The 14,975-nt window shown below is 34.4% G+C and overlaps 1 protein-coding gene across 13 annotated transcripts in view; it reads left to right on the forward strand.

Moving 5' to 3' along the window:
- Positions 1 to 14,975, forward strand: part of CLASP2 (cytoplasmic linker associated protein 2) — a 155,602-nt gene that overhangs the window by 8,227 nt on the left and 132,400 nt on the right. For all 13 annotated transcript variants that reach the window (XM_057704441.1, XM_057704442.1, XM_057704446.1 and 10 more), the window contains exons 3-6: positions 5,872 to 5,975; positions 7,728 to 7,819; positions 9,048 to 9,123; positions 10,686 to 10,783. In XM_057704441.1, coding sequence (XP_057560424.1) covers positions 5,872 to 5,975; positions 7,728 to 7,819; positions 9,048 to 9,123; positions 10,686 to 10,783 — 370 coding nt within the window. The remainder of the gene's footprint in view (positions 1 to 5,871; positions 5,976 to 7,727; positions 7,820 to 9,047; positions 9,124 to 10,685; positions 10,784 to 14,975) is intronic.

The raw sequence follows: 14,975 nt of genomic DNA on the forward strand, positions 1-14,975 counted from the left end.
GTAGGGTTTGGCATACTAACTTTTTTCTCATAGTTTTTATTTAACAGAATTAGTTCTCTATAAATGCAAAAATGTAATTTTATATAACTCAGATATCTGCTACTTAGCATTTTCATTTGCTGAGATGCAGAAGATTTTAAGCCTATTTAAATATGTTCCTTTTAAGACAAAAACAAACGAAAGCAAAAAACTTAACGAATATACTGCTAATAGAGTTTTTATTTCATATTTTCAGTTTTTTTTTACTGTATCTTTTACTTGTTTGTAACATATAATAATTTATAATATAATTCACAACACCGGTTTTCACTTATCTGTGGTGAAGGACCTTTCTTCCATTGCTAGTCTATTGCAGACCAATATTTTATAAAATACAATACAAATAAATTACAACAAAATGAAAAAAATACAAAGCTCAGTTTTTTATTGTTAGATTCAAAAAATGTAAAATTTACTTTGGTCAGATTGTTTCCAAACCTTGTTTTAGAATAAAACTCACAATTTCTTTATCACAAGTAGTTAGTAGACTGGTCCTGGGCTGCTGACCACACTTTGAACAGCACTTACTTGTAGTGTGTTTGCAGTCCAGAACCATACGCTAGTACAGTGCTTTTTGTATAGTAGTTAGATTGCAAAGGTTGCTTTGACTTATCTTCTAAACCTACATTCCCTTTGTGTGCCTTTTGGGGTGCTTCAGTGAGTGGGTTTGGTCCTATTATAAAGAAACATATTTAAGGGTAATCTCAGATGTTTGTGATTTTTTTTTTTTATGGATTAAGTGAATGCCTCATAATGTATCATCACCCTTATTTTCAGATTATCTTTGGTCAGCTTCATGTTCAGTATGCCACTAAATTTTGCCAATTTCTTCTATTTTTATTGTCTTCTTTTTTTTTATAAATTTATTTATTTATTTATTTAATTGGCTGTGTTGGGTCTTTATTGCTGCACACGGGCTTTCTCTAGTTGCAGTGAGCGGGGGCTACTCTTCATTGTGGTGCGTGGGCTTCTCATTGCAGTGGCCTCTCTTGTTGCAGAGCATAGGCTCTAGGCGCGTGGGCTTCAGTAGTTGCGGCACATGGGCTCAATAGTTGTGGCTCACCAGCTCTAGAGCACAGGCTCAATAGTTGTGGCACACGGGCTTAGTTGCTCCGCGGCATGTGGTATCTTCCTGGGGCAGGGATCAAACCCGTGTCCCCTGCATTGGCAGGCAGATTCTTACCCACTGTGCCACCTAGGAAGTCCCTGTCTATTCTTTCAGTGCATTTTATTGTCTATCTGTTCCTTCCCTATCTTTATTATTTCCTTTTTAATCGATACTGGTTCCAAATCAAACTTTGTATGAATATTTTCTGAAAAGATGGTTTTTGAACCATCAGTCTCCTGCTTAAAATCCTATGTGAGATGTTAAAAACTGTGCCCTGCACACGTGTTACTTGCTTATGTATTTTCTTAAAGTATTTTGAATCAATGTTTAGAAAGTTTTACATAAAAATTCACATTTGTGGCTTGTCTTGAAAAATGGGCCAATGTGGTGACGCTGATCTTCCATCCCCACATGTGAATATCGGCAGAAGCTCTGTCGTAGCTTCCTTTCTGTTTGGATCATGAGTTTTCTAATCCATAAGTCCCTCCCATCTCCTCTTGTCTCTGCATAACTGAGAATTTTGGTTATAATACACAGAGGTTGGAATACTGCAGTTCTTAGATCTGGTTTGTTTTTGGCATTTCTGGTACCTCCCTGACTGTAGGCAACTGTGTTGGTGACCCCCTGCCCTGTAGTAGCCCCCTATTATTAGTTGTTACGGACAATATTTTAAATTTGAAGTAATTCTAGATATTATGTATCTCACTTATTTTTCAGATGCAAAGAGGGCCAGATGGAGTTTGATATACATACTGACTGCTCATATTGAGGCAGTAGGAGTATTAGGACTAGAACCCTAGTTTGCTGCCTCCCAGGACTGTTCTTTTTTCCAAACTTATTTCTGTTTTGCTGTCCTTGGAGTCAGTCCTCTCAGCATATGTGACGTCTCTACCTCTGCAGCCTTATTTATTTGTGATCGTCAGTAAACAGTCTCCACTCTTGTTAATCAGAAACTTGCCCACTCTTGTTAGTTCTGGCTTAACTGGTTTGTGCCTCTGCTGTGCTGTCACTTCTTTTTGAAATCCTTTCTTCACCGTGGTCCTTCCTTTCTCTTTTCATGATTTACTTCTCATTTCAATATCTTGGAGCTTTTCAGATTAATTTCACCATATGCTGATGTTTTCTTTCCTTCATGATTCTTATACCCTTAAATTACATTGTTGTTTTTGTTGGTTAGTGTTTTTTGTTTATGTTTCCCTCATATCTACATAGTCTCATACGTATAACTTTTTATCCTTTAATCTCCTCTTTCTGGTTATCGCTGTGCATTCACTGTTAGTATTGTTTTCATTTTGAACTCTGAGTGTTTAAGTGTTCATTATGGTTCTTAGTGAAACTTTCTTGTTATTACTTGAGAGTCAATGTGATATAATAGGAAAATTTCATCACAGTTTTGCTACCATTTATTGAATGTCCACTTTTTATCCATTTACTGGGCTTCTCTACTTTACATATATGAAAGATTATCCTCAAATAATTATTTATAATTTGTATGACAGCTCTACAGGATAGGCTACGGTGTATTTGTGTGCTCTTAAAGAGATATAGTACTAGACTAAGAATCCCGGAGTTACCTTTCTTGTTTTACTCTGTCTTAGATCTTAGCCAGACCATTTTAGGAGCCTCTCCATAAAAGGAGGGAATTGAGTTAAAGTTATGCGCTGAAGGTTTTTTTTGATAATGTAACCTTAGATATATGTAACTTGATGTGAGAGAGATTGTTTTTCTTTTGGTACACTTGGGTTATTAACTGTCATTACAAATATTTTTTATCTTTTTACGTTAAAAGTGAAGTTTTAGGGAGATTGAGGTTTCATGTTCAGTTTTAGACAAAGTACCAAAAAGAGTATCGACTCTCTTAATGTAATTCTTTAATATATTTAAATTTTCTTTTATGACTACATGTACTGTGGAAAAATTTAACGTTCAACCACCCTCCCGCCCCCTCCCCCAAAATTCAATTTATATTTAACACTGATCACCAACCCTGGTTTTTGGTTTGTTTGTTTGTTTGTTTTTTGCTGCACCATACAGCTTGGGGGATCTTAGTTCCCCGACGAGGGATTGAAACCATACCCTTGGCAGTGAAAGCACAGAGTCCTAACCACTGGACAGCCAGAGAATTCCTCCAACCCTGGTTTTATGATAACAGAATTCAGTGAAGGATTTCATGTTTTACGAATCTTAAACAGATAGTTTTAATCCAAAATGGTACTGTAGAAAAGGTATTAGAACAGTCAGGATACCTGGTCATCAGCTTTGCATCTTGTAAAATAATTCACATCTTGTACAATGCTAAGAGAATAAAATGTGCTATCAGCTATGCTTCAGACTTCTTCCATGTTTCACTGTCCAAATTCCAGTCTGTGATAGATGCATTTATTTGTTTAACAAGTTCTTTTTGAGAGTTTACAGAGTGAAAAGCTCAGTTTTGGATTCCCAATAGTTATCGATTGCATGTTCATCATGTTGAATGATAATTCAGTAGTCATTATCTACAGATCTTTGAGGAAGAGTGCTAACACTTCTGAATAGTTATCATGGGCTTGGCACAGGTGCTTTTTAACAGTTTTACTTATTCTCTCACTGGCACGCGTGAGGTAGAACTGGATCCCTCCTTATTTTACAGACAAAGAAACTTTGTAGTTAGAGAAGTTTACTCTCTTGTGTAATAAAATAACGCAGTAGAGCTAGAAATAAATCTTGTTCTGTTTGACTCTGAGAGTTAAAAAGGAAATCTGGTGCAAAAAATTTATGAATTTTTTGGTTTAATTTAATAACTAAATCTTAAGTTTGGGTAGTGTGAGGTTTTTTGTTTTGTTTTGTTGTTTATGCTTTGTAAATTTTAGGTTTTAAATTGAAGTGACACCCATTTGGGCCAGTTTTTTGGGGGGGCTGGGCAGCGCTGCACGGCATGTAGAATCTCCATTCCCCAACCAGGGACTGAACCTGTGCTCCCTGCAGTGAAAGCACGGAGTCTTAACCACTGGACCACCAGGGAAGTCCCTTTCTTTTCTTTTTTTTTTCAGTTCAACTCTACCTCTCAGGAATGAAGTGTCTATTTTTTTTTTCATTATTGTTGTGTGGTGGTTAATACACACACACAAAACACGTCACTTATAAATAAATGGAAGTAGTTATGACTGTAGCCTAACATTGTGTAGATTACTTAAACCCTGGTTTCACTACTTGCTACTTGTGTGACCTTGGTATATAATCCCTCCGGGCCTTCTCTATCAAATGGCCCCACTCTATTTCATAGGATTGTTATGAGGTTTAAATGAGATAATTCAGTGCTTAGTGCATAATACTGTCTTAACATTTATTAAGTGTTTAGTATTGTCTTCTGTCTGTCAGAAGCTATCAGAACCAGAGTCCTGCAACAGCCTGTCCTGTAGAGTAGGTGAATTTCTCTAGTGTTAACAATACATCTAAGCAAGTTGAGAAGGATTTATATTCAGCTGACAGATACTTCAGTTGCCTCATGATTAGGCTTATGATTTTTATGGCAAGGACTATGTTTTCTTACACAGTCATTTCCTTTATCAGGCTTAGATTTTTGAATGATCTTTCCATTTTGTATGGTTGGCTTCTCACTCTAATCATTTTCTCCCAAAAAGGATGTGTTTCTTCTTTCCTTAAATGTTGTTGATTATTATATCAGTTCTGGTTGTTATGTTGTAGACAGTGTTACATTGTAGAATACATTTGCTACATTACTTACACATTTAATTATATGTGTATATAAATAAATCAGAGACACATTGAATGTTTACCCAGTGTCCTTCACTCTCTGAGTTACTTACATATATTTCAGTAATCTTCTGAGGTGGATACTACTGCAAAAATTTATGGGTTGAGGAGACAAAACGATTAGATAAAAATATTAAATAGTTTGTTCACACACCTAGTAACACCACACTAAGTATGCAGTGGTAATTTAAGGAATTACAAAAAGATAATTTTGACTGTGAGATGTTTTTGCCCTGTGGGTTGACTTTAGATCCCATAACCTCAATTTTAGCTCCCCTTCTATTTCCTTCCCTCCCACACCCAGTAGATGTGATTTCTTTGTGGTGCTTTGTTGATTTTTAGTTACAGAAACCCGTTTCATGAAAACTCTCCAGGAATGGACTCTAACCTGCTTTTCCTGCCTCCTTTCATGAATAGTGCCAAAGCCTTGGAAATAGTAGAGAAAGACCTCAATCCCATGGGCCCAGGCTTTGTTTTTGTCATTTGAGTAATATGTTTTACATGTAGACGAATACATATCAAACAGGTACAACTTAAAGAATAATTATAAAACCAACACCTGCCTTTGCCCAGGTCAGAAATCTAGAACTCTGCCAGTTCCTCATATGCTCCATCTGCATTTCCTGATGACACCTCCCACCCTCTACCAGAGGTGACTGCTGTCATGACCTTTGGGATAATCACTTCCTTGCTCGTCTGTAGAGCTTAACCATTTATATGTATCTCTAAACAGAAGAATATTGTTTTGCTTTTTTTTTGAACATTGTTATTTTAAGTGGATGTCATACTATATGTATTCTTTTGAAACTTGCTTCTCAGTTATTTTTGATTGGACTCATGAGTAAAGAACTTGCTTATTACCTCATAACTTTTCATTTATGGAAATAATTGGTGTTTGTAATTTTGTAAAATACAATTTATAATGGACATGAAATATAAATATTTATTCTTTTCCCCCTTTATTTCTGTAGTTATTGTAGCTTTAATAGACAGAATGGGAGATGCAAAAGACAAGGTTCGAGATGAAGCTCAGACTCTGATACTGAAGTTAATGGATCAAGTAGCACCACCTATGGTAGGCCTACATTTTAAAATTCAGATTTTGCTAATTAATGATTGAATAACAGTAAAGACAGATGGTAATCATAGCAAGTCATTAAAGCCCCAGGGACATGAAAGCCAAAATTTTACACAGTAAATTATTGTTAATGCTTTACAGAAGTTGAAATTTAAGATACAATGTCAATATTTAACTTTTTGATCTTTTGCTTTTCTTTTTCTTATTTTCTACTCTTTAATGCTTTTTTGAAAAGCTAATTCATAGATTTAAGTGATTTGACAATGTACAGATTATATTATTTGTTCGGATTCTCTGATTTTCGTTACCTGCAGTAATTTGCAGATAAAATTACAGTGTTCAGTGAGAAAGCTAATTTTGAGAACTACTGGATGTTATATGAATTTCTGCAACCCTTACTGAAACAGGAAGAAAATTTTTTATTTTAACATGTGGTTACTAATTATATGAGGCATAGATTAGATGACAGTGACCTGTGTTTTATGAATATAGTAGAAAAAAATTGCCCTTTTGGACATATTTTGAAAGAGGAGTAAAAATAAATTGACATGAAAACAAAGATTTAAAGAGTAGCTCATGTTAAGTGGGAAAAAATCAGAATTTACAAAATACACAGTGATATATGTTATCATATAAAATACAGTTTAAGAATTGTATTACATGTTTTATAAAAAATCCAAAGAGTATTGAGTTGTACAAATAAACTTCCTCAAATTTTTTATATAGAGTGTAAAGGTATATATATGTAAGTCCTTACTTATAGTATGATGGGTATCCTTTAACACTTGCTTAGCAGCTCAAGTTTTAACTTGTTTTTGACATGCTATTATTACAACGAGTGATGTAAAGGGCATCCTTGTACGTGTGTCTTTGGATGTAAATGTAATTATAGAACAGAGTTCCAGAGATGGTGTTGCTGGGTCAGGTTATTCACATTTAAGATTTTTTTTGGTATACTTCCAAGTTACCCTACAGAAAATTTGACAGATGCAAATAATATTAGTAGAACTAAATACAGAGTCCAGGGAGAATCGAGTCCAGGAATAGGGGTTTGTGTGTGTGTGTGTACACATTAATTCGGTAAATGGTAAGGGTGGTGTTTCTTAAATGTGGAGGAAGGATTGATTGGGACAGTTGGCTATATGTTTAGAAAAACAAAGTTGAATTCCTTCTTATAACGAACCCATATAATTGTTTTAGATTGTTTGTATAGGTTTATCTGTGCTTTAAAAAAAAAAGATTATGGTGGGTAGCAATAGAATGATTTGCCCAATATGTTTCTGTATTTGAATCCAATGTTAAAAGGAGGAAACCCTGAATTATAAAATGTTGAAAAAGCCTGTTCCATGTGACAGTCAGTACTAGTTGCTAGGCAACATTGGACCTTTTAAATGCTTACAGTACTACTAGGCTTATAATGGTAGCATTGTTATTGAAGGTTTCTAAAGCTTAGAAGAAATTATGTGTCCTTGGAAATTCCAAAGTTTTTAGGTGTTGGGTATAGTTTTTCTGAGAATAATTGAAATCTAAAGTGAAAGATATAAAATAAAAATTAAAAATGTGATTAAGATATTTAAAAATGGATGAGAGCAGCATCAGTGCAAATTTGGCTTAGAAAAACTTGTAGAGAAGTGAACAGTCCGTGGGAAAATTTAGTTACCAATACAGTTGGTAGTCGGGTTGAGAAGAGATAAAAGATTATAACACGAATAATTTTTTGTTATACATGTTTACTTTTCTTTCAAATAGTGCATTTGGGAACAGCTGGCTTCTGGTTTTAAACACAAGAATTTTCGATCTCGAGAAGGCGTGTGTCTGTGTCTTATTGAAACATTAAACATGTAAGTTTTATGATTACTGGAATATGTTTTTCATTTTTCTAAAAAAAGAAAAAACAATATCCATTTCACAAGGCTCCAGAAAAGCTATGGAAATAGCAAATTTAAAATAGTTATTAATTGGTCTCTGGCCCCAGATTTTTTATTTTATTTGATAGCTTTATCTGTTAGTTTTTTGTATGTATGTTGTTTCCTTTCATGTTGCCAATTTAAAATTATTAGTCATTGGTAAGAGAAAGTCATTCTCTTTTTCTCTTTAGTATGTTAATAGTTGTTGCTCAAATAGATGGTCATATTACAAATACGCTGATAGAACCTAGGATCTACTTCTGTTCTGGTTCCAGTTTGGAAAATTTTTTTATCTCAGTGGTATTTCAGCTATTGTAGCTATTTTCCCCAGCCCCCTTTTGCTAGTTGGCCTTAGGCTTTCTGGACCAGTGCAGGTGGTTAGCAAAATCATAGACTGAATAAGACTCCTCCAGGTAACCAGACTGTGAAGCTGGCAACAGTGTGCAGAGCTCTGACAGCATAGATGCACAGAGCTCAGACCTCCAGTCTGAAGAAATTGTAAGCTAGGGCTTTTGTTCTCTTTGTGGGTTATTTTTTCAAGTTCTGTGCAAAAAAATGGGTAATATATATAGTAGCTTTCAACTTTTTCTGTAGTCTTACTTCCTTTTCTCTAACTATACTTTCATTTTATTTTCTTTTACTCCTCTATGGTCCTTTCTGCCATCTAGAGCTTGTAAGTGCATTCAGTCTGCACAACTTTCGTGATTTTTGGCTCTCTTATCATTTGCTTTCAACCCATGACCTCATCAAAATATTAATAAGCATAAATAAAGATCTTTTAATTTACTTACTTTATTGGAATGCAAATTTGAGACCCAGAGTCTAAAAAAAAATCAGTATTTTAATGCAAAAGCTCAAATTTTCTGAGTGATTGATAGATTGCTAGGTTTAAGAGGGCCATTGGTTGAACATTTTGCTCTGTTGGATCATGTGTTGCCAGTTTTCATTGTCAGTCGTGATTATTCAAGTTTGCGTGTCTCACATTGTTTAGAATTAGTTTTTGCTTGTTTCTCATATCCTTCATGTTTTAATGATGTGTGTCCATGCTCTCCACCATATTTGTCTTATTGAGACAGACAAGAAGAAAGTGTAAGGATATTTTGTTTACTGTTTGATTAAAACCAAATTCTCTTTATTTTTTTTTTTTTCAAATTATATTTAGTTTTGGGGCTCAGCCACTAGTCCTCAGCAAGTTGGTACCACATTTGTGTATCCTATTTGGAGATTCCAACAGTCAGGTAAAATTTTATTTACATTCAAGCACTGACTAATTTTTTGACTACCTCTTGTTTTCTAGCACTCTTATTCCATTTTTAGAAAAGAAGAGAGAAGGAGGGGGGTGATAAAATCAAGATTCACTTCATTTTTTTCCTTTTAAAATCCACCACATTTAGTTTTTAAGAACATATTATATTCACAAATGTTGCTTAAGTTTGTTAGCTGTTTGGCTAGTATTAAGGTTAGATGGGACTTAAAGGATAGTTCTTGAGTTTGAAAAATTAACAAAGAACCTGTAATTCCTTCTATAGTCTTCTTATAAGCTAATTGTTAGGACAGATTGTCAGCTTCCTTTTCATTCCTGTATAACAACAGTTTTTGCAACAGTCATAACCCTGTTGGTGCTAGTGGTATATCACTTGTTGGAAATTTCAAATTCCCTGAGCTGCAAATACTGTAGGCATAATACAGGGCTGTGTTCTGGATCTTGTCCCTTGTGGTAGAGTTGAATCTTGGCTGTAACCCTTTTGGCACAGCTTGGCATTTGGAATGACCCTGGATAAGGTTTCCCTGCTTTTAGGCCCTAGCTCCGCCTCTAGAGGTTTGTAGAGAGTTCTACTGTCTCTTCATTTGCCCTTTGACAGTGAGCTATGCAAAGGAACTAAAGACTGTCTTCCACGTTCCTGTCTTTAGGCCACATTTATTTTTTTCTTTTAATTGTGGTAAAATATTCACAACATAAAATTTACCATTTCAACCATTTTGAAGTGTACGATTCATTGATAGTAAGGACACTGACACTGCTGTGCAGCCATCACCACCACCCATCTCCAGAACGTTTCCATCTTCCTGAGCTGAAACTCTCTTACCCTTTAAACAGTAACTCCTCATTTCCCCCAGTCCTTTGGCTCCTGGCAGCCACATTTCACTTTCTCTCCATATGAATTTGACTACTCAAAAACGTGGAACCATACAATATTTGTCGTTTTGTATCTGGCATATTTCACTTAGCATAATGTCTTCATGGTTCATCCATGTCGTAGCATGTGTCAGAATTCTCTTCCTTTCCTGTTTAAGGCTGAATAATATACCATTGTCTGTATATACCACATTTTGTTTATCCTTCATCCATGGATGGACATTTGGGTTGTTTCCAGTTTTTGGCTATTGTGAATAATGATACTGTGAACATTGGTGTCTAGTTATCTGTTTGAGTTCAGGCCACATTCTTGAAAGGCAGTTTTATTACAGGAAAATATCTTAACCATGATCATGATTTGTATTCATGTAATTATTATCAGTTCTTTATAAAATCTTATTACAAATAGAAGATTTTTTAAAGGCCAAATTTATTTACATGTTTCTTAGATTTCTGTAAAACTTTTACAAGGTCTCTCTAGAGGTTTCTTGGCAGGTCCTCTTGGTTTTTGTTAATGACCTGCCATAATCTCCCAGGGGTTTAGAGGCATTAAAACCAACTTGGAGCTTCAAGTTGGTCTGTGAATGTTATGTTATCTTGAGGTGAAGTATTTTATTGTATCTCCTGTAAGTTTTTTTTTTAAACTTCTGAATTATTTGGCAGGTTAGAGATGCTGCAATATTGGCCATGGTGGAGATTTATAGACATGTGGGAGAGAAAGTGAGAGTGGACCTTTATAAGAGAGGAATTGCCCCTGCTAGGTAAGTCTTGCTAAATTTATTTTGCCACTGGTTTTTAAGGTTTTAATTTCATGTGCTTATTTAAAATAGGTTCAATTTTCTGGTATATTTTAATATTAAAAGATATAAAAGGATGTATAGGTTATTACTATTTTAAAAATTCTTAAGATTCTATAATTTTTTGATACTGTTTTATTATGTACTCATATGAATTTATGTATTACTTAATATGTAATTAAATACCATCTTTAGGTAATTATCTTTTGATACCAAATATCAGTAGTAATAGTCATTATTTAGAAGATGCTTGAGCAAGGATTTAGTAAAAAAAATATTCATTCATTAAGTAAATATTTTTTGAATACTTACTGTTGAAAGATACTGTACAAAATACTGGATACTAGAGAGCTGCATAAGAATCAGTCACTACCCTTACAACGTAGTCAAATAAAAAGAAAACCAAGAATTTCTGAGTAGAATGGCATCAATCAGGTCAGTAAAGATCCTGTTGATAAGCTTTTAGTGTATCAGAACTTTTTTTCCAAGGCACTTTTTTCTTTAGTACTTCTTTTGTACTTTAAATTTTATTGAAGATGTTATTCCAATTAAATTTTATTTTTATAATGAATTTTTAGTCCCCGTTTTAAGGGGATTACCTGAAAGAATTTTTTTTGAACTCTTTATTATGGAAAATCTCAGACATACTAAGGTAGACAGGATAGTATAATGAACTTTCATGTACCTATTACCATCTTCAATAACTAACTTGTGGACAGTTTTGTTTGTTACACCCTCACCTGCTAACTCTTGTCCTGTATTACTTTCAAGCAAATCCAACTCATAACATTTCATCTGTAATTATTGAATATATTTCTTTTTATTTTATTTTTTAAGTTTTTTAACTGAAGTATAGTTGATTTACATTTCAGGTGGACAGCAAAGTGATTTAGTTTATATGCATATATATATATATTCTTTTTCAGATTCTGTGCCACTGTAAGTTATTACAAGATACTGAATATAATTCCCTGTGCTATACAGCAGGTCCTTGTTGTTAGTATATTTCTAAAGGGAAAAAAAAATTGTTTTTCCAGTCACAACCACAATACGATCACCACACCTTAAATTTTTTTGCAAATAATTCTGTAATATCAGATATCCAGTTAGGGTTCAAGTTTTCATAAATGTCATAATGTTTTATAAATGTTGTAAGTATGTGTCTATTTTGTAACAGTTTGCTTGAATCAGTATAAAAGTAAAGTCCAACAATTAGTTGATATGTATGGCAAGTCTTTTTAAATCTTTATGTACCCCAAATACTTTTTCCCTTGTGTTTTATTTGTTGAATAAGTTAGTTTATTCTGAAAGGTTTCCCATATCCTGGATATCACTAATTCATTTCCTGTGGTGTGGTTTAATGTGTTCTTCTGTCTTTATATCCTGTAAATTGGTAGTTGGATCTAGAGGCTTGATCAGATTTTTGGTGGGGGGTGGCAGGAAGAGCAAGACTACTTCATAGGTGGTGGTGTGGCTGCCTCTCTTACCATGTCGATTGTTTCCAGTATGAATTATTTTTTAGGTAATAAGGTTGTCTAAAAAATATGCATTTTGTTTACTTATTTATTCATTTGCTTTCTACTTCCAGGGTTAACAAGAATTTTATTTGAAAAAATTCTGTATCTTTTTAAAAAAAATAATTTTGGTTCTCTCTATATTATGAAACTTCTAGTTCTACATTTTATTTTATATTTAATTAATTATTTATTTATTGGCTGCATTGGATCTTTGTTGCTGCATATGGGCTTTTTCTAATTGTGGCGAGTGGGGGCTATTCTTCGTTGTGATGTGCTGGCTCCTCATTGCGGTGGCTTCTCCTGTTGTGGAGCACAGGCTCTGGGTGCGTGGGCTTCAGTAGTTGTGGCACACAGGCTCAATAGTTGTGGCTCATGGGGTCTAGAGCACAGGATCAATAGTTGTGACTCATGGGCTTAGTTGCTCCACGGCATGTGGGATCTTCCCAGACCAGGGATCGAACCCATGTCCTCTGCATTGGCAGGCAGATTCTTAACCACTGTGCCACCTAGGAAGTCCCCTAAATATCATTTTATGAAAGAAATGATGTTAACATATATTGATACGTTTTGTGTGAGAGTGTGTGGTGTGTGTGTTTGTATATATGTTACATTATATATTTTAAAATTTATATTGTGATTGTTTTATTAAAGTATTTAAAAATTTTTATTCAATTTTGACATTAGTACAGAATAGTGCATAAATTGTCAGTATGCAGCTGTGTAAGTTATCACAAAATGAATGCACACATGTATCTACCACACAAGTGAAGAAGTAGAGCATCACAGCATTCCAAAAGCCTCCCCAAATCTTTTTTAATCCTTGCCTTTTCTCTCCTTCCCAGAAGCAACTATAATCCTGACTTCTGTCACCATACTTTAGTTTTGCCTGTGTTTGAGTTTTATATAAATGGAATCATGTAGTGTGTACTTTTGATGTCTTCTTTTAGTTTAACATTATCTTGTTAAGATTCATTTGGGTTGTTGGATCCAGCTATAGTTGTTCATTTTCATTGCCTTACAGTTTTCCTTTGTATGAGTAGGTCATACTTTATATGAGTCCATACTGTTGATGGACTTGTGAGTTGTTTTCATTTTGTAGCTTTTATGAGTAATGCTGTTAGAAACATGCTTATGCATGTCTTTTGGTATACTTACATTTTTGTTCTCTTGGAATATATTTGAATGGAATTGTTGGGCCATAGGGTATGTTTACCTTTAGTTGATATTCACAGACAGTTTCCCAGAGTGGCTGGAATATTGGATGCTTTCATTTCTATGAAATGTCCAGATATGGCAAATCTACAGAAGGGAAGTTAGATTAATGGTTGCATAGGACTGAGGAAATTGGGAGGAATGGAGAGTGACTGCTAATGGGTACGGGGTTGTTTTTTGGGATGATGATGACATTCTAAAATTGATTGTGTGAATTGGGAGATTGGGATACCAAATTGTACACTCTAAATATATGCAGCTTATTGTATGTTAACTGTATCTCAATAAAAGTTCTTTAAAAAAATAAAAAATAAAAAAAAAGTAAAATTGTGTACATCTCTGGCTTTATATTAAAAACCATTGAATTGTACACTTTTAAGGGGTGAATTGTATGGTATGAATTTTATCTCAGTAATTGGCTGTTATACAGAAAAGATAAGTTCTAAGATACCTAATTATCTCTTTCATATTGTACTCATGATTTATTATGACTCTAAATTTACATATGGACTTTGGATAGAGTTGCTTTTCTAATTCCATCCTAGTGCTTTACTTGTCTCTATCCTTATCCTGAATTAGAACCTTTCAGAGTTTTACAGGCTTCTATTCTTTGGTCTCCTAAGTTGTGTTTATAACCTTATGGATATTCCAGCCTCTGTTCTGTTTGCCTTCCGTTGAATTTCCTAAGTTTTTTTTCATCCTGAATTACTTAAAAGATCCTAGTCTCTTCTTTCTGCTCTTACGTTGTTTCGTTCCTCCTTTTCCATTATATGTGTGATGATCCGCCATTATGAATAAGCTTGTTTTTCTAACTAGCTATATTATTATTTTATAATAGCTTTTTATTCTTCTTCCTTTCTTTCTCCCTGTTACTGTTATAATTGCCTAGTATTTCATTTGACCCCTCTTCCCATTAAAGCTGCCTATATCTGCATTCCTTGCTGGGTATTTTACCTGGCCCACCTCAATTCCTTACCAACTCTCTTTTCTCTCAGAGCTTCCAGCGCTTAGTTTCCTACTCCCATTTTGCTGCTGAATAGCTGAGTGTTAATTTCATACTTTTTAAAAACATCTTGTTCTGCCTTTTTCCCAGAGAGCTTTCCTAAATCCTCTCCTTTCTGTTTCTGGCGTGTCTGGTCTTTATTTTGAAGTCCCATCTTCCAGTTCCAGTTTTCCCTCCCCTTTCTCATCTTCTCCATGTTGCCTCTGGGCAGCCTGTCTAGTGTCTGCTCAGTTCTCTGAAAGAGAACTACTTTGTAGGATGAAGGGACCTGTGTCTTTTGACTGAAGTGCTTTCAGATGTGTGAATATTTGTTGAATTTAATGGGGGTAAGAGATGAGATTAAGGTTTAGAAATCCCCTTATAATGAATTCCTAGAAGGTTTTCAACTAAAAAAAATTTTGAGAACAAGCAGTATTTTCATCCT

The sequence above is a fragment of the Hippopotamus amphibius genome, chromosome 13 (genome assembly GCF_030028045.1).
Source record: "Hippopotamus amphibius kiboko isolate mHipAmp2 chromosome 13, mHipAmp2.hap2, whole genome shotgun sequence".
Taxonomy (NCBI): Eukaryota; Metazoa; Chordata; class Mammalia; order Artiodactyla; family Hippopotamidae; genus Hippopotamus; species Hippopotamus amphibius.